Here is an 18,825-nt window from a genome sequence, read left to right as displayed (position 1 = left end):
GAACTTACAAAACCAGGGTTCCAGTGATACAGGAGCGCAGGGAACAAAAGAGGCAGAGGCAAGCACACCTGGATGTTTTATCTGTTTTTCTGTGGCCCCAGGGGGACACACCCTAAACAGAATGTGATTGGCTGAAGTTCCCCATCATCTCTCACACACATATATACCAGTAACACACATATGCCACACACATAACTATATACACACATACATCACACATACACCACACACATACACTACACACACACATAACCACACATACACCACACATACATCACACACACATACACCACACACACATACACTCTACACACATCACATCACACATACAAAACTGTGCACACACACATACCAGATAGGAGGAGGGATCTATTTAACAACTGCCATGTTGAGGTATATCAACCATTCATTAGTAGTTTATATATTACATCACCTTAAATTTCAGCATCCACTTGTGGGTTTTACCTTTGTTTGCTTCTTTCTTTGAATAGGGTCAAGCTATACAGTCTAGGAAAGCCTGGTGCTCGCCATCCTCTTGCCACCACCTCCAGCAGCCAGAATTATAGGCAGGTGCCACCATGCCAGAAAATTCAAGTTAGGTTTCGTTTTTGTTTTTTTAAAATTCTTTTCTCTGTGGGTCATACTACTACACTGATTTTGCATACATGCTTTGTGAATTTTCTTTTCTTTTAGAATCTCAGGGGCAGGAAATGGAATTAATTATGACTCTTGTTTATGGTATCTTCTGATTTGCCATTATCCAACCAAGCTTTCCTGGTCCTTCTCTCTCAGAATTACTTTCTATAACCAGAAAGTAGCTATTTTATCTCTTTTCTTTTCCCCAATACCCTTTTCTGTTGACCTTGGATGAAAACGCAAGTCAATTCTTGCCTCTCCAGTCACTCGTAGGAAGTCAACCATCTCGCCTGAGTTTAAACCATAACATTGAAAACTTATGTTAATTAACCATGATGACTGCACCACGGGGTCATGTGACTGGGATTTTCTGTTCACTTACACTGCATTTTCTCTCCCCCTTCCTAATTTAGCTCATTCTGGATAGGCTCTGTAGGTAGGGGCAGTGATTTGTTTCCATTCCTTGTTCTTCCTCGCACAGATAGCCAGCTACACTTTCTGACCCCTCCTGGAAGGAGAAGGGGCAGGCAGAAGTGAGATGGGAAAGGGAGAAAAAGCCAAACCCATGAAAATTTCAGAAGATGGTTCTGTGTTCTCTGGGCCTAACAGTCATTTTAGCTGACACCCTCCCCTACTTCCCGTGTGTGTGTGTGTGTGTGTGTGTGTGTGTGTGTTAGCCTGTGTGCATTCCCTGTTATTTTTCTCCAAGGTGCTAGAAATTGAACCTGGGGCATGGTAGGCAATGTCTCAACTGCTGAGATACACTCCCAGCCTATGAAAGTGGTTTATAAAATGTCAACTCCAATACAATTGATAGTTCTAGCAAATCATTAAGAATGTTGTGTCTAGCTTCAAACTAGCTGTGTGACTTGGATTTGTGATGTAAGCTGTTTATGTCCAAAGTTGCCAATGGGGGGTAATTAAAGTGTAAGAATTCTATGGAATAGGAAAATAAAGAACAGTGGTCATCTAGACAGGAATGGGAACAGCCAGTCAAGTCATTCAGCTGTTGTCTAGTGTTAGAGCAGGAGGTCAGATACACTCAGTACAAACTCTGACATAGGAAAACAGATTTTGAAGGAGGCCTGGACAGAGTGCTATGGGGACAGAAGATTTAGGCTGTAGACCTACTATGCTGCAGGTAAGATTCTCTCCTAATCTAGAGCAGGGAGAGAGGAAAGAGCGAGAGAGATAGCTTTGAAATATTTTGGGGGCGGGGAAGACTTTTTTATTCAACTGAAAGGCAAGGACAAGTAGCACCAGTGTTTGGTGAGCCAGGTCAGGAACAAACTGGAGTCCCTCCCGTCAGCTGCCTGAGAAGTCCTTTCCCCAAATGCCCAGTGGGATCATTGGGAGAGGACTGAGTGACTGGAAGGAGGCACAGGATGTCTGGGAGTAATGATCCCCACAGAAAGGACAGGGTCACAGGAAAGGGGCCATTGCTAAGCCAGCTGACTTTGGAACCAGGGAGAGTGAAGGCAACACAAGCTGCAGCTCCAGAGGAAGCTGGAGGGTAGAGGTCTGAGAATCCACCTTGTTTGGGGCTGGGTGCCTGAGGATGCATAAAGGCCCCCAGCTGTAAGTGATGCTCCCCTTCCTGGCTAACCCTCAGGCTGACCGGCTGTGGGCAAAGGCCTTCTATGGGGATATGTGGTGTGTTTTGAGATTGAAAGTCCCAGAGTAGAAACCTCAAGCAGGAAGAGAAGAAAGTGGAGAACTGCACCAGCCTGGTGGTGTGTTCATGAGGGGGTGACAAAGGACTGGGGGGTAGGGGGGAACCTGAAAGTTAAAGTCTGTCTGGGCAACATATCAAGCCACTGTCTTAAAAAACGGAACCTGGCATGCTGAGATTCACCCATAATCCCCGCACTTGAGAAGCTGGAGTGGAAGATAAAGAGTTCAAGGAAAACAGCCCACAAATGACAATCCCGGAGAACCTAGACAGCAGTGAGGACACCAAGAGAGACGTACATGGATCTAATCTACATTGGAAGTAGAAAAGACAAGATCTCCTGAGTACACTGAGAGCATGGGGAACTTGGGAGAGGGTTGAAGGGGAGGGGAGAAGAAGGGAGGGGAGCAGAGAAAAATGTAGAGCTCAGTAATAATAATAATAATAATAATAATAATAATAATAATAATAATAATAATAATAATAAAAAGTTCAAACCTAACCTGGTCTGCATAACAAAACTAGAAAACAGAAATTGAAAAAGAAAAACGCAGAGGGCTTCACAGCAGCAGGTGTTCTTGCTGCTCACAAGATAATGGCCAGCTCCCCAGGCGTGGACCAAGTCACAGTCTCTGCCCTTTGGAGGACAGGGGTTAACTTGACACCCCACAAAAAAGAGACAGTGTGCCATAGTAATGTACATTTCTTGGCAGTGAAGCTACACACCATCCCTTCATCCTGGATGAAATTGGTCCTAACACTGAGGTCAGGCACACTGCGGTGTCCTCTGTGGCAGGGCCATCATCAACTCCATTGAAAAGAAGCTGACAGCTTCCAAAGACCAACACCCCAGTCATGGTGAGAGATGGGGTTACTGTATATGCTACGTGCACTCATGTTCAGGGGGAGGATGTCAGGCTCACAGAGCGGTGCATTTCCTCCAGAGGTGGAGGAAGATGTGATCCATGCTGTCGCAGGACTCAGTGGTAGTGAACCTGGCTATGCTTTCGAATCCCGGACACTCTGGCAGATGTTGGTGTGAAATGGGGCTTTCAAGGCACCTGACAATCTGGTGGAGGCCCAGGCCCTCCTGGCGGCAGCAAAGATGCACTAGACTCAGCATCACTGACAGCTCAAGGATGATGGCTGCTCTCCTGGTGGGGCCGCCATCCAAGCTTTACAACGGGCTGCACATCAAAGTGTGGATGCCGCCTGCATCTGCACATGGGCGCTACAGACCATGACAGATCAGGAAACTCTCTTCTGCCGCCTTCAAAGGACTGCTGGACAAGGTGAAACTGGATCCTTCAGCTAGGGCCTCTCTGTCTTTTTCTGGCTATGTTAATCTCTGCGGCGTGGCCTCAGATGGCAAGCATTTGGGGCCGGTGTGGGAGAAGTTCTTTTGTCTATTTGGCCAGTGGCTTAGCAGAATAGAGCTAAGCAGGAAAACTAAACTGAATGCTGGAAGAAAGAAGGCAGAGTCAGTGAGAAGCCATGCAGCCCTTTCTCCAGGAACTGTACGACACAGTGTGACAGCTGAGCATGAAACAAAGCAGTATGCATAGGAATAAGGACCTTCATTAGGAACTGCTTGTGTTCTGCTTTCAGTGGCGACGCCCAGCCACTGATGATACTTCCTAAGATCTCAAGGAGTTCAGCTACAGTGTTGAAACGTTCTGTTCCATATATTAACCGGGGGAAAATGTTGTTAACTTGCTTTCTGATGAACGCTCTCAGCCCAAGAAACTTCCCATAAATCTGATGTGGAACCGTCTTCAGGAACGCTTTCTCTCCGGTTTTCACTACCAAAAGGCTCCAGGAACTGTTGTACAAACTTCTGGTGAATGTATCGATTTGCAGTGCTGGGCTGGAAATCAAGACTCTCCGTGAATCTCAAGAAGAATTCATACACCAACTGTATGTGAGGCCAAGAGGCCTCAAGAGTGGACTGGTCGTCTTCTGTATCAAAATCTGGATTATCATTTGATACGGGGGATGTTAGCACTGATCATCTTTACTATAGCAGAGTACGCTGATTCAACAATTACACCACTACTAGTTGAAACACACTCAACCAGTTGATTCAGTGTTGCTCTTTTAATTTCTTCGCTCTTCAAGTCTGAAACAGTCACTGAAATCAAACAGTACACAGCACCGCTGTAGCTTCTGACCGAAAGGCTCTTGTTCTTTTGAAGTGGCATCTTTGAGCTGGGGCAGGGGTGCGCTCCGCCTGGCTACCCTGACTGGGAACTGCGACCAGCCCTGCGAGCACTTCTGCCTCTGCGCCTTGGGCTCGCGCGCACCAATTCCCGGGGGAAGTCGTTCAGTTTCTCCCAGGCCGAGGTGGCGACCGGCGCGGGCGGCGACAGCAACGACATCTCTGCTACCCTGGCGGCGCCCGACGCCTCTCGCCGCGGCTGGCCCGGGAAATCGGAGAGGGACGGGCGCGGCGAGGCTGCACCCCTGCGCCCCGGGCCCCGGCCGCGCCGCCCCCGCGCTCCGCAAGCTGCTCCCCCCTCCCCCGACAGCATCTCACGGCCGCATCCCTGCCTTGGGGCTGGCAGAGGGGAGGCTGGGGCTGCTCAAGTCGCAGACGCCGGCGCCGAGGGCGGGCGGGCGGGCGGAGGGAGCCCGAAGTTTGGACGGCTGGGGCGAGCGAGTGCGGCTGCGGTCCCCTGGGCGCGCCTCACGTTCCCTGAGCGCAGAGCCCCGGAGTCGCCACAGCGGTCTCTGCCGCGCTGTCCTCAGGGCCAGGAGCCTCCTTCCGGGACGCTCCCGTCTCGGGGCCTCGCGAGCCGCCGCCGAGAGCTCTCCTCTCCCGTCAACGCCGACCCCTCACGGCTGGGCGGCCACTCGCGCCCGGATCCTTGCAGCGTCGCTCTCGCTCTCCTCCGCACGCCCACCGACCGCCCACGGAGCAGCCTGGCCGGCGACTGCTACAACTTCAGAAATTGGATGGTCCCGACGACGGGAGAGCAGGGCTGGTGTGGTGTTTCTTGGTCATTCCCATGTCCCACACTCCTGTGCGATTTCAAAATGACAGTGACAAGATGCATTTCACAAGTATTTATTCAACATTTTGGGGGTGCTTAGGGATCCAGACTTTAGGAACTAATTCAATTCAGTAATTGCCTCTTTCCTTGGGGTCTGCACGGCTGGGAACATGAAGAGAAAACTCAGTATTTACTAGGCAGGCCAACAGGTCGGAAGTGGTTGGGGTCTCTACCACTCCGGCCCCATATGTTGGCAAACTGGTCAAAGCTTGAGTCTGCTGCTCCACGTCCCGTGAACCTCTGAATGCCCTCTCTGGCGTCACTGCATCAAGACAGACAAGAAGATCCATACAAGCTGATGACAATAGCTCCACACTCTGGACTCCAAGAGATAGCTGTACTAGAAGCCCGGGAACACCAGAGAAGGAGAGGATGGTACTGATCCTGCCTGAGTAAGCACCTACTCAGCCCAGGATTCCACCCTCATGCTGGACGAGCAGCACCAAGGGAGAGAGGGTGGGGTTCATATATCACTGCCAACCGTTCCCAGTACTATACACAGAGAAGAGGAAGGATAACAGGCAGTGTGCACAGGATGCAGAGGAGAGCCCCTCCTCAATGTCCAAAGCAGTCAAGCTCTGCTCACTGAGACCTCCGTTACCTGATCACTTTAGCAGCCCAGGCTCCTCCTGGTCCCCTTTGGGCAGCATCATAGTTCCCTCTAGCATGGAAGTATTTGTCTGCGTCTTTCCAGTTGGCCTCTCTCATGTCAGAGTAAGCTCGCCACATGTCTCTAGTTCCTGGAGAGGGAAGAGAATGGCAAGGAAGATTGTGTTTAGGCAAAGCAGGGTGAAAACTTCTGTCCAACTCATCCCAATGACTTCAGCCTTTCACAAGCCCAGAGCACTATGGCTTGACATGAATAGTTCTTACTTCCCCATGTCTGTGAGGAAGCATATTTGGAGCGAGTTTTATTCTGAGGGATTCCTGTCTTAGCTCTGCTGTTACTGATCTTTGGCTGCTCAAGAAAGCATATAGGGGAGAGATGATTTCTAGGGGGTGTTTCACCATATGATAATGAAGCCCTGTCTGAAATGATCCAGGGAAACTTCTATATATGGTGTGAGCACATGAGGCCTCTTCTCTTCCTCATCTCCCCTCTCTCCTTTCTCCATTCCTTTCCTTTCTTTATGTTCTCTTCCTTTAGAGACAGCATGTATCTCTATATGACCCTGGATGACCTGAAACCCACAATCCTTCTGCCTCAGCCTCCCAAATGCTACAATCACCACTGCAGCCACAGCTCTCTCCCAGCACAGGCAGCAGGAGAACCTGCTCTCCAGGCAGAGTGAGTGCAGTTCTGCTGTGAGTCCACGGATGCCCAGGATCTCCTGCAGCCTGAGCAGTTCCCAGCACTCCATCAGCAGGAGACAGCAGGGCGTTCTCTGACAGACTGAAACAAGCTGGGTCACCAGAAACTCCAGGTGGCAAAGGACACCTAGGCTTAAAACTTCTACATCCTCTCCAAGAACAGGGAAGAGTATTAGCCACGTTGGTGGTTACATAGAAAAACCGAGAAAATGCACGTGGGGTGTTCATGGAAGATACTCCATCTAGTATCGTCTTCTCACTTCCCTGCTCCCCAGGAAGGTGCCACAAAGAGCAAAAGGTCTAAAGCAAGGACAGGAGTGGTGAGCTGCGCAGTGAAGGAATCAGACCCAGCTGACATTAAATGGGGAACATCTTCGTAAGTAACGAGTTAAGGAAAAAGGGCAAGGCCAATATCTAGGTTGATTTAACTTTTATTGTGCTGTGGCTGGTGGGATGTCTTTCACTTGGTGATAGTTCCCTGCCCGTGTCTCGGCCCCAGCAGACCTGTATCCAGGTAAATAAGTCATGGTCTCCTGCCAGTGGTGGAGGATCTGAAGCTTCCTTTAAAGACAGCTGCCTTCCCCAACCCATGACCTGCCGCTCTCAGGTAAAGAGTGAGTGTGTGCTCATGAAGTCCTCACTCTGTTCTGGGAGCTGTCTAGTGGACTCTGAGAAGCTGGCCAACCTGGGATAACGTCTGCTCTTTGTTTTTTTTTTTTTAAAAAAAATATTTATTTATTTATTATGTATACAGTATTCTGTCTGTGTGTATGCCTGCAGTTCAGAAGAGGGCACTAGACCCCATTATAGATGGTTGTGAGCCACCATGTGGTTGCTGGGAATTGAACTCAGGACGTTTGGAAGAGCAGGCAATGCTCTTAACCTCTGAGCTGTCTCTCCAGCCCCCTCCTTGTTGGGTTTTTGTTAGTTTATGTCTGCTTTTGGCCTCAGTTTTCTTAAAAGATAGATGGGGCTCTTACACCACAAGGTTAAATTAAAATTTTAATTTTTAAATGCCTTTTCATTTGTGAAGAGTTCAGTTAGCCTTTGCTGCTGTTACTGTATCTGGGGACTCTACTGGTTCTCCTCTTCCTCCCCAGGAACACTGTACACTTGGGATGTTCTTCATTTCAAGCCACCAGACAGAGGTGAGCTGTTCATCACCTTCCACAAGGGGGCAGCAGATCCCCTCTCCTGTTGGCGAATCTGCATCTTTCAAGGACAGATTGCTCCTACATTCCTGTGAAAAAGCTGCTGTACACACATTATGTGCTCTCAGGCCTGGGATCCTCACAGAAAGAGGTCAACACTGACCATAAAAGTTCAGAACTACATAGGAAGAGCGACAATGCTCCCCTATCCAGAATACTTCACAAGAATGTTTGCCCTGAATTTTGTGGTCCCTGCTCTGGTAAACACTTGGAATCCACAAATACAACCTCCTGCCCCCATCCTTTGCTCTTACCTTGACCAGCTTCTTTGATGAACTCTAACCATCTTTGGCTGTCAACTCCCAGGACCAAGAGACACAAAACGATGGCAATGGAAGGCTTCATCCTGCTGTAGGGTCAGGGAAACACAAGGATGAACACGCCATTTCATGGGGTGAAGGATGCTTCTATAATGTTGAGCTGTTCTTGTATGCCAGCACCAAATTCCACTGGATTTTATACAGAAATCCACACGCATGTAGAGAGATGATGTAAGTGGATTCCAGGGAGTTTCTAGCTCCCCATTTCCACAAGTTTCATTTGACTCCCAGTGCCTGAGAGTTTGCAAATGGACCCCTAGTATAGAGCACTTTGCATTCCGATCTTGCCAGCCAAAACCCAACTGTATAGGAAGCTTCTGGAGAGGGGTGTGGGGACTTTATAGACATCATAGGTCTCTGCAGTCTGTTTGTAGAAGGCTGACTCCACCCTTTCTGAATTCACACAGAAGCAGACAACAAATCCCCATGGCAACAGTACTGCCTCCTGTGGATTCTAAAGCATCTAGTAGATTCAGGAGAGAGACTAAGCATGAAAACACAGCCAGTGAATGCTGACAGGAACAGAGTCTGCAAAGAGCAAATGCTGGAAAGTTCTGACTGGTCCTCACCTGGGGCTGTCAGTTCCTGCTGAGACCTCGGGTGAGCCGCTTGTGTTACTGGCTGAGGAGATGTGGCCGGGGCTACCTATATATACTGTCCTTTGACTAGTGAGGAAATCCCCTGTTTGATCTTGCATAATCCTACTTGGCCATACTTATCTTTCAGAATATAAAGATTTCTTTTGACACAGTTCGGCTTTCCCCAGATTGTGCAATCTACCTATGCTCAGGAATGTGGCATGTGGAGCTTCCAGAGTCTTCCCCATCCTGACTGGGAATAATCAAGGTAAGGACTTTCTGTCAAATCATGCAAGGCCAGTGTCTAAGGAAATCTGAATATATAATAATCATGAGGGTACATGTCAAATCCAAAGCCTGAGATTATGTCCTTTCAAACCATAGTTCAAAATTAAGCTGTTAAATAGGAGGAAGAACAGAAGAAATTGACTTCTGGCATCCACATGGTGAACTCAGCACTGGGAAAGGACTTCTCCAGACTCAAGTGTTTATTCATGAGCAGTCGCTAAGAGAGATAATAAAACAGATTAATTCGGATACTGTAATAAGCCAGGAACACAAAACAATAATACAGGAATTTGCTTCAAAGTCATGAAGAACTAAGACACCATAAGCAGGCCCACAGGTTGTTAACTATGCTACAGTGGGTTCAGGCAGAAAGTGGCACAGAACAGGAATGCTGGGAGAAAACATCAGGAAACAGCTGTTGGAGATGAAGAAGCAGCTCTAGGTGTTTGTGGTAGTTCACATAGATCACTCCAGTTTCCATCTGGAGTCGATTCTGACTTATGAGGCATTCGACTTCAAGCTTGCCTGCTCTGCTTCTTCCAATAATCTAGAGGGTTGTGAGAGACTCCTGATTTAGCCCATGGGAAAGAGCATTTTGCCTGTGAGAAAAGAACATTCTATCTACTAGAAAGAATATGGCTGACACCAAACCTCAGGAACATCAGGATAGAAAGTAAGGCTGCTTCTGAGCAGCAAGCATATGTTAGAGAGGAGGCTGCTCACTCAAGGACAAGAATGGTCTTAGCTACTGACTGACCGTCTGTGCTGTGCAATTTTCTTCCTTTGCTTATAAGCTAGTCCTGGAATAAACTCTGGGCTGTTTGGCGGTTTCAGCATGACCAATAAGACCTCCCGATTCTATCCTGTGTTTCTGTCTCAGTTCCTTTCTTCTGATATTTCCTTAGCCTTAGCGTCCCCCCAATCCAGGAACCCTAGCTGACTTTGTCAGTAAGAAGAGCTCTTCGTATGAACTTGTTCTTTATGAACAGTTTAACTAACTCTCTGAGGGTTTTATCCAGTGTGTTCTTATCGCATTAACTCTTCATCCACAACTCCACGCTCACCTCCCTGCCCACCTGACTTAAAGATCTCTTCTTTCCCCCTTCATCAAGTCCAGTTCTTATTAGACAACTACTCTTGGGGAATGGGGTCTCCCTAGAGGTTGGTCAACAAGGGGTCACAGCATTACAACCTTCCTCTTCTAGAAGCAATCAAATGCCAATGGGTTCTGAGCTAGGGATGGATTTTGTGTCCACCTAGCCCCCTCCGTCCTGGGATTTTGTCTGCTTAGAGCTTGCACTGGTCTTGTTAACACTGCCACAATGGCTGTGAGTTCTCCTGGGCAACCGCCCTGTCACGTGTGGAAACCACTCTGTCTGTCAAGTCATCCACCACCTTCACTTCTCCCTTTCTTTTGGCCCCTATTCCAAGAGATGCCTGAGTGTTGGGGGATGGGTGTATGGGTATGTCCAGGGATGCTTTTCTTTATTGTTCATTTTATAATCACACAAAGTTGCCCTTGGCTTCTTTATAATGTGTCTCCATGGGATGGGATCTCAGGAGAAGGCCGCTGTCTGCCTTGTATTGCTATCATCCAGACACCTCACTTGGTTCCTTTAGCAGGTGGTGAATAAATACAGAGAGATGAGTGCATTCTGCAAGCTTATTTACTTAAAGGTGAAACTGGAAGGGAATTTTAAAGGACTGCAAATATTTGAGAGAAGCATGCCGTTTTGGAATAAACACAGATGGGTGCACAGTGCATTGCATCACTCCAGCACATGCAGGAGCATCCCACATCAGACCCAACACCAACTTACGGTAAGTGGGTGCAACCTGCATTTCCCATGGAGTACTCCACAGCATTGAGTTATTGCCTGCAAGTTTGGAAGGACTCCATAGATAATGAACTTGTGTCTAGATGTAGCACAAAATGTCCTCTGAGTGTGAGCCTGAATTCTTCCTCACTAGAAATTTCAAAATGTGAACCTGGGAAGTTTAAGAATTATGCAATGTCTTCTTTAGCAGCCAAGTTTGTAGTTCTGCTGATGAGCCCCTTTCCTTGTTGCCTGCAGCTGAGAGGACGAAGAGGCTCTGATTGGTCCACATCCTGGAGAGTTAATACAAGAAGTTGAGCCAGACCCCAGAGCCCCAAGGTTTGTGAGGAGGCAGGAGCACAGACTCTCAGGCCCAGCCTCTCCTCACCTCTCACTCCTGTTTTGTGCATATGGAAAGGACTGAGGGAGTGGAGGGGGATCTAGCCCACAATGCTTGAGGGGCGCCTTAGACGGACCTGCCATTCCATTTTTGAGTTGACCTGAGACTGCAGGGATTTTCAGTAGCTGACAGGAGCAGAGTTGTCCTTCTGTGAGGAAAAAGGTATTTGTGGAGCTAGATCTCTTCATATACGTTCATGTGCCCAGAAAAGAAGGATAAATGTTCTCAGCCCCCAGGAGGTTGTATAGAGGTTGCACAGCAGCCTGCTAGCAGACGCCATGCCCTGCCCGACACACAGGAGTGTGGTGAGGGGGATAGCAGTACGCCAGGCTATAGGGCGATGCTCTGTTCATCTCTGCCACTTGTTCACTCGGGTTGGAAGACCACTAAGTTTCCAGTGAAGACACTGGCGAGGTGAAGGGATCGACACCTTATCCCAGGAGCAGCGGATGCAGCTGCTCCTCTTTCCAGGAATGACCTCCATTGCTGAGGGCACTGGTGGGAAGGTGAAATTTCTCTCAGGAGCAGCCATGCACACCATTTCTGCAGAGACTCACAGGTCAGCCGAGAATGTCAGGGTGAATAGGAGTACCCCACACTCCACTGAGGCCCTGGCAATACTCCCTCTCTATGACATTCCCCTCCCTAAGTCCTATGACTGGGAGGCCTGGTGGCAAGATACCTCCAAGTCCCTTGCATGGGAGATCCAGAGCCCTCACTCCCCCAAGTGTCCCAACAGACAACTAGCTCATAATGTTGGGGGGCACCTTACAGCAGACCTGCCACTGGAGCTTAAACAGGACTGCAGGGACTTTCCATAGCCACCCGTGACCCAGTGTTATGAACAGAGAAGAGAATTTTACCTTCACAGTCAAACTAGTGTCCGGAAGACAAAGGCACATGGTGGTGAAGCCTCCTGAGCTGGCTCTGTTATGGTAGCACATGCCATTCTTCAAACTACGTTCCTTTGCACTTGGTACATCTGTATCACACCACTTCCCCCAAGACACAGAGACCATTGCAAAAGAGGAGACAGAAAGACTGCAAGATCCACACATGGTGCCTGACTGCAAGGAAGCTCTTTTCCAGACACAGCCCCTGCTTGCACGTATGGACTCACAGAGTAGCGAGAGTGACAGCATGCTCAGTATCAGCACGCGCTCAGGCCAGACAAAATCTCCGTGTGGAGAGGGGAGATAGACACAAAGTCACCCCAGCCGAGGAGCTAATGGCAACTGATAGCCTCTGGGAGAGAAAGAGGGCTTTTCTTTAAGGGTTCAGGTCCTACTAAGTCAGCCATGCTGTGGTGAACGGCCACACACTCAAGTGTTTATGAGCAGAACAAATTAGGCTCAGTGGATTAAAATAATTCAAGAAAACACAAATATGGGTTGGTAGAGAAGGCTGGGTGGGCCTGGGAGGAGTTGAGGGAAGAGAATTATTGTGTTTGCTGTCCCTGTAATAAACACCATGACTGGGGTGGCCTGAATGAAATCGGTCCCACAGGGTCATACACCTGAATGCTTGGTCCACAGTTGGTAGAACTGTTTGGGAAGTGTCAGGAGATGTGGCCTTGTTGGACAAGGTGTGGGGTGGGCTTTGAGATTTCAAAAGCCCACACACCATTCCCAATGAGTGTGCACTCTGTTCTCTCTCTCTCTCTCTCTCTCTCTCTCTCTCTCTCTCTCTCTCTCTCTCTCTCGATATCTTAATATGTAAGCTCTAGGCTACTTCTTCAGCACCGTGATGGTCAGCCTGCGCCAGGTTCCACACAGTGATAGACTCACACTCTGAACTGTGAGTCCCCAGTTAAATGCTTTCTTCTATAATTTGTCTTATATGTTACGGTGTTTCTCACAGCAATAGAAAAGTAACTAAAACAATGACCAAAAGTAGTTTGTGGTGGAGAGAGTTTACATGGCTTGTAGGTTACATACAGTTTATCCTCAGGGGAAACTAAGGCAAGAACTTGAGGTAGTAACTTGGCATCAGGGGCCATGGAGGAATGCTGCTTACCAGATTATTCTCCATGGCTTGTTCAGCCCACTTTCTTTCTGTCTGTCTTTGTTTTTTTTTTCTTTTTTTAAGATAGGGTTTCTCTGTGGAGACCTAGTTGTTCTAGAACTCACTCTGTAGACCATTCTGGCCTTGGACACAGAGATCCACCTGCTGCTACCTCCTGGGGGCTGGGATTAAATGCATGCAGCACCACTGCCCTGCTCAGCCCCGCTTTCCTATACAACCCAGTATGGCCGGCCAAAGGACAACACTGTCCCAGGGGCCTATGACCTCTGACACCAACCAATAATCAAGAGAATGCCCTACAATGCAAGGCAAAGTGACCTGCACTTTAATCCCAGCATTCAGAGAATATTTGTGAGTTTGGAGACAACCTAATCTATATAGTCAGTCCTAAGCCAACCACGGTTACATAGTGAGAATTTGCTTTGAAATAAAGAAAAAGTGAGAGAGAGGGGGGGGGGAGGGGAGAGGAGAGAGAGAGCGAGAGAGCGAGAGAGAGAGAGAGAGAGAGAGAGAGAACTTAATTCTCAATTGAACTACTTTCCAGGAAATTCTAGCTTGTTTCAATTGAGAAAAGGTCAGTCAGGATGGAATAATAGGATAAAGTAAATTATTGGAAATTCTCAAAGAAATAATAAACAGTGAGGGGAAAGAGAAGTAAATTTCAGTCTGCTCCTCTAGCTTTGTCAGACATGCTTTCACACACACGCACACACACATGCACACACACACACGCGCGCGCGCACACACACACACACACAAACACTTTCTTTTTGAACATACTCAAAAACAACTAAGACAGACTCATTATATTAATAAGATATATTTTATTGAGTGTAATATAAAGGATCTGAATGATAAGAGCCCATTATCTTAGTTTAGTAGAAACCATGTTTTTCTTGCCAGTGTGTATGTTAAGTGTGCATTTTTCAGGCTTTGATTTTTCACACTTTAAAGAAATACAGTGTGCCACCCCTACATGCTATGTTTCTGATAACCTTCCCTGTGAGAAAACAGCGTGTGTGTGTGTGTGTGTGTGTGTGTGTGTGTGTGTACCTTTTTGTGACACAGGGTATCGTATATCCCAGGCTAGCCTCAACTTACAATACAACCAGGGATGGCCTTGAGCTTCTGGTCTGTCAGCCTCTACCAACCCCAGTGCCAGGAATGTAAGTGTGCACCATCACCAGGTTTGTACGGCTCTGGGGACACCTCTAGGGATGCATGCGCACTATGCAGGCGCTCCTAAACTGGGATCTACCTGTGGTCCCCAGTGCAGTGTCTAGGTTAGGATTCCTAGGGTAGGATGAGGCTTTCTCAAAGCAGTGCTCTTCTCTATAGGAGAAGAGACCACAGATGACATGGTCTGGAGTCAGACTGCGCATAGGTCGTGACTGATGAGGCAGAGTGGCATCACTACACAGAAAAGCCTGGGAACAACAATGACAAAATCAGAGAGGCCTGGGTATGACCAGAAGATGTTGGGGGTTGGGACACACATCTGATCTATATCAAGGCAGAAACTGATGATCAGCAGAACAGGGCTCATCTCAGAGCAAACTCTACTTGCCGAGGAGCCTGACAAGGTTGGCAGTGCTTGACAGGGGAAGCTGATAGGGCTAATGGCTGGAGCAGATTGGGTGGGGCTATGTAAGGGGCCTGCTGATAGGGCTAATGGCTGGAGCAGATTGGGTGGGGCTGTGTAAGGGGCATGCATGGCTTTAGGCAGGTGCCCAGTGGTCACATCTCTTCCTCTACTCATCTTCTATGTGATGATACATAGCAATTCTTCGCAGAAAATATTTCTGAGAGTTCCCAATTTCCATCAACCAATTCCATTCGCAAAGTATTTGTTGGCTATCTCTAGATTCTCTGCGGTTCCTGTGGACACTGAGAACAAGGACATACTGTCATGGGTAGGGGAATACATCTTATGGCCTAGTCCCCTCAGTGCAGCCTATGTAGGAGGCTCAGAACTTCTCAGGGAGGCCATTGGGTCTGAAGTAATTAGGGTTCTTGCCACTTCGGCCCCATTCCTCGGCTTTCTTGGTAGACTCCAGGCTTTCCAGTCCAAAGTTTCTCATTCCAAAATAATACCGGTTTAGGAGCCCTTGAAAGTATTTCTTGCTGGTGCTGAAATCCAAGGAAGGGAGGCAGGATATGAATGCCAGAGTGAGACAGTCCCACCTCAAAGGTCCCTCCTCCTCACCTATCAGGAAATGACCCAGAAAATACTGGAGGAGTAAAAACTTAGCCACAGGAAAGAGGAAATATCAGTCCCTTGGGGAAGGGCCTCAGCCTGCTTGTCCTTTTCACGCCCTGTGACAAGATGGATTTGAGACCGCATCTTGGTGTTCACTGTGTCATTGTGGGTGTTTCCATCCCCACTCCCCATCCTTTCCCTCCTTTTCTTGCTCTCCAGACCACCCAGACCCTGCAAGCACAGACAGTGGGAGAGGCCACAGGTAGGAACAGTTAGAGGCAGGAAGCAGCAGGACCATTACCTGATTATTTTAGCAGCCCAGATGCCTCCAGCTCCCCTCTGTTGAGCCTCAAAATTTCCCCGAGCAGAAAAGTATCTGTCTGAGTTTGGATAATTTGCTTCTACATTGTCCCGATAGGCTCTCCACAAGTCCCAAGTCCCTGTGAAGGAAGGAAAATTACAAAGGTCAGCCTGGGGTCATTGGAGAAGTGGAGGAATGCAAACTTTTTGTGGATTTTCCTATTTCACCCCTTGACAGCATAATCCTTTGAACTGTCCATGGAGGCGAGTGTATGTGCCTTGGGATGTCTTCCATGGTGTTCATAAGCAGGGCACTCCTCCAAGGATTATTTTGGCCTGGACTGATTGAGAGATGATGAGTCCTGGCTGGGTGTCATATGGACCTGTGTGCACGCTACACAATGAAGGGTGGACCTGTCACATAAGAGAACCAAGAGGTGACATTGACATCCCAGGCATGAGAGTCAGGGACAAGATTGTGCACGAGAAGAGATGGAGAGTGCATTTTAACCATGGCCACTAAGAAAAACACAACCAATAGTGTGTATTAACTACTTTTCTCATGGTGGTGATGAAATCTCTGACAAGCAACTTAGGGAAGTGGGCGGTATTTTGTCTCACAGTTTGAGGAGAACACATGGCAGGGTGACCAGTGTAGAATACATTAGTAAACTGTGGTATTGAAATGCACGAGGACTTGCAATGTTGAGTTTCCAGGACTCCTACTTCCTTGTTCTTGGCTGTTGTTAGAATAGGGGAGGAATTGTGTAGAAATAACTATCTGCAGGTGTGTGCACATTTAGTAAGCTCGTGTCTCTAGGACATACTGAGTGTTCGCTTGCACTCCAACACTGGTAAATTTGCTGTCTGTAACTTTGCTCTGTGGAAGACACTCTCTGGAAGTCCCGACTCCTCTGGATCAGTATCAGCAACACAGAATGGACCTTTTGGCCCTGTCTGAAGATCCCTCAGATGGTGCCAAGTGACCAGTGTAGAGTCAAGAAGCCACATAAAGCCACAGTCCTTCCCTGACTCTGCTCTAGGTTTTAAATGCGTACCTGCACTGGACAGCAATGTGGCCTCTGCTCAGCGTGCGTCCTGGAACAGTTAACTGTGCCCATCACCTCTTCCTTCTTACCTTGTATGGCCTCCTTGAAGAACGAATACCAGCCATCACCACTGACTCCCATGAACAAAGAGCAGAAGACAAGGACTGTGGCAAGCCTCATGGTGCTGCAGAGCCGTGAGAACAGACCTGCAGACTGACGGTGAACACACCTGTAGTCAGAACTCCCAAGGCGGAGACACGTGGCTCTCAGACTCTAAGGCCAGCCTGGTCTCCTAGGCAAGTTCTAGGCCAGCTGGAGCTACACCGTGACACCTTGTCTCAAACAAAGACAGACAGATCCGTACTTTCAGCAGTAAAAACAATCTAACCTGCATTTTTATTTTTCATCTCTGAATCCTTGCTGCAAGGATGAGAATAATGGACTTTAGGATTCTCTTCCAGGTTACTGATTGAATAAATGAGAGTTTCAGGGAATTGTTGGCTTGTAGCCCACTTGAACGTAGTGAAGCTGACTAAAGCTGATCAACAGCCAGCCTTTCCAGAGTCCCTCTTCCGCTGAGACCTCAGTGACACAGAAATGCACTCCATACAGTTGTCAGTCCATAGCCTGTGTTCCTAGGATGTCTGAGGCCCACACTTCCATCCCCAGCCTCACCACACAAAGCAATTCCAGCAGCACAGGCCTCTGTTCCCAGCACTCGGGAGGTGGAGGCAGAAGGATCAGAAGCCTAAGTCCATCCACAGCTACGAAACTGGTTCCAAGCATGAGCCTCATTAGACCCTATCTCCAGGGGGAAAGTCACCAGAAAACATAATTGTTCCCAATTAGAACTTACCAACTTTATATGAAGATGTTCTCAGGAGCACAAGAGCAATGCTCCCTGGAAAGGAGTGCCAGCTTATTCCCTTTCCCCAGCTGAAGTTCCAGAGGACATAGGGCGCTAGGACCAAGCGGCCATGGAGCAGCTGCGCTCTCTCCTGACTCCAACAGTGATAAGAAGAGCCCTGTTAAATCCAGCTTGGCAGAATTCCTCTTGCTCAATCATTCCTGTAAATAAACAGCCACAGGCTGGGATGACAGTTCAGTGGTAGAGTGCTTGTCTAGCATGTGTGAGGCCCTGAACTCAGGATCCAGCAGCAGAAAGGAAGAAAAATTAGCGTATTGAGTCAAGAGCTGCCGTGTTCATAATAGAGTTTTTCTGAATTACACCAAAATGTTTGTCTTTTGACTCATTTTCTTAATTCCTACTTCCTTGCCCCAAATACCCTGTATGATACACTGCAAGCTGTAAACTGAAATGAACCCTTTCTTCCCCAATTTGTTTTGGGTTATGTTTTCTCACACCAATAGAAACCCTACTAAACATGGGCACAGTTCTGAAAGGCCAGACTCCTAAAGGTCAAGGGCTTGGTCACTGTAGTTGCTTACAAGGAATCCCTGTTACCTATACAGTGCCCACCCAGCCTCTAGTTTCATTTCTGTGGCAGGGATAAACACCCTGATGAAGAGAGACACAGAGGAGGAGCGGGTTTATCTGGCTCACAACCTAGCTTGCAGTCCATGACTGCAGGGAGTCGCAGCAGTAGCAGGGTAGACAGCTCACCACACCATGGCTGGTCAAGGGCAGAGAGAAATGAATGCACCCGTGCTGTCTGCTTGCTGTGGCTCTTGGTTAGCTTTCTTCTTTCTTACACAGTTAGGAAGGACCCAGCACATGAAAGGGAACAACTCATTGTCAGGGCCGGTCTTCCCACCTCGCTTACCAATCAAGACAACCCCCACAGACAAGCCCACAAGCCAATCAGATCTAGCAATCTTCAGTTGAGAATCCCATTTCGGGTAATTCTAGGATATGTAAATTTAAAATTTAAAACTCACCAGCCCAGGGCAGACTGTGGGGCCACTGGCACTGAGACCAGGATTTATCTCTACCAATTGTTCTGG

The 18,825-nt window shown here is 48.1% G+C and overlaps 2 protein-coding genes and 2 pseudogenes across 4 annotated transcripts; 1 reads left to right on the top strand and 3 right to left on the bottom strand.

Annotated features, from left to right (window-relative positions):
• Positions 1-2,021: 2,021 nt before the first annotated feature.
• Positions 2,022-3,373, top strand: LOC119802950 (annotated as a pseudogene).
• A 57-nt stretch (positions 3,374-3,430) lies between these two features.
• LOC119802949 lies at positions 3,431-4,686 on the bottom strand (annotated as a pseudogene).
• A 673-nt stretch (positions 4,687-5,359) lies between these two features.
• Positions 5,360-8,915, bottom strand: LOC119802708 (serum amyloid A-3 protein). Of its 2 annotated transcripts, none has more exons than XM_038313799.1 (4): positions 8,773-8,915; positions 8,138-8,229; positions 5,963-6,101; positions 5,360-5,623 (listed from the first exon to the last, which is right to left on the bottom strand). In XM_038313799.1, the coding sequence occupies exons 1-4, from the start codon at positions 8,898-8,900 to the stop codon at positions 5,485-5,487; spliced, it is 498 nt and encodes a 165-aa protein (XP_038169727.1). In that variant the 5' UTR covers positions 8,901-8,915; the 3' UTR covers positions 5,360-5,484. The 2 variants fall into 2 exon arrangements, with proteins under 2 accessions (XP_038169727.1, XP_038169726.1); XM_038313798.1 differs by having other exon boundaries at positions 8,138-8,232; positions 8,773-8,835.
• A 5,200-nt stretch (positions 8,916-14,115) lies between these two features.
• On the bottom strand, positions 14,116-18,624 carry LOC119802709 (serum amyloid A-4 protein). Of its 2 annotated transcripts, none has more exons than XM_038313801.1 (5): positions 18,485-18,624; positions 17,717-17,928; positions 16,950-17,073; positions 15,813-15,951; positions 14,116-15,441 (listed from the first exon to the last, which is right to left on the bottom strand). In XM_038313801.1, exons 3-5 carry the CDS (start codon positions 17,038-17,040, stop codon positions 15,279-15,281), a joined length of 393 nt encoding a protein of 130 aa, XP_038169729.1. In that variant the 5' UTR covers positions 17,041-17,073; positions 17,717-17,928; positions 18,485-18,624; the 3' UTR covers positions 14,116-15,278. The 2 variants fall into 2 exon arrangements, with proteins under 2 accessions (XP_038169729.1, XP_038169728.1); XM_038313800.1 differs by having other exon boundaries at positions 18,428-18,583.
• Positions 18,625-18,825: the final 201 nt, after the last annotated feature.

The sequence above is a fragment of the Arvicola amphibius genome, chromosome 12 (genome assembly GCF_903992535.2).
Source record: "Arvicola amphibius chromosome 12, mArvAmp1.2, whole genome shotgun sequence".
Lineage (NCBI taxonomy): Eukaryota > Metazoa > Chordata > Mammalia > Rodentia > Cricetidae > Arvicola > Arvicola amphibius.
The sequence above is the reverse complement of the archived record's forward strand: the minus strand, read 5'-3'. Positions and strand labels throughout refer to the sequence as shown.

Coding starts and splice junctions, on each gene's coding strand:
- LOC119802708 (XM_038313799.1), bottom strand. CDS start 8,900: ATGCAAGATCAAACAGGGGATTTCCTCACTAGTCAAAGGACAGTATAT. Junction 8,230..8,772: donor GCAGGAACTGACAGCCCCAG/GTGAGGACCAGT, acceptor ACCCTACAGCAG/GATGAAGCCTTCCATTGCCA. Junction 5,624..5,962: donor TGGGCTGCTAAAGTGATCAG/GTAACGGAGGTC, acceptor GTCTTGATGCAG/TGACGCCAGAGAGGGCATTC.
- LOC119802709 (XM_038313801.1), bottom strand. CDS start 17,040: ATGAGGCTTGCCACAGTCCTTGTCTTCTGCTCTTTGTTCATGGGAGTC. Junction 15,952..16,949: donor CTTCAAGGAGGCCATACAAG/GTAAGAAGGAAG, acceptor CTTCCTTCACAG/GGACTTGGGACTTGTGGAGA. Junction 15,442..15,812: donor TGGGCTGCTAAAATAATCAG/GTAATGGTCCTG, acceptor CTTGGATTTCAG/CACCAGCAAGAAATACTTTC.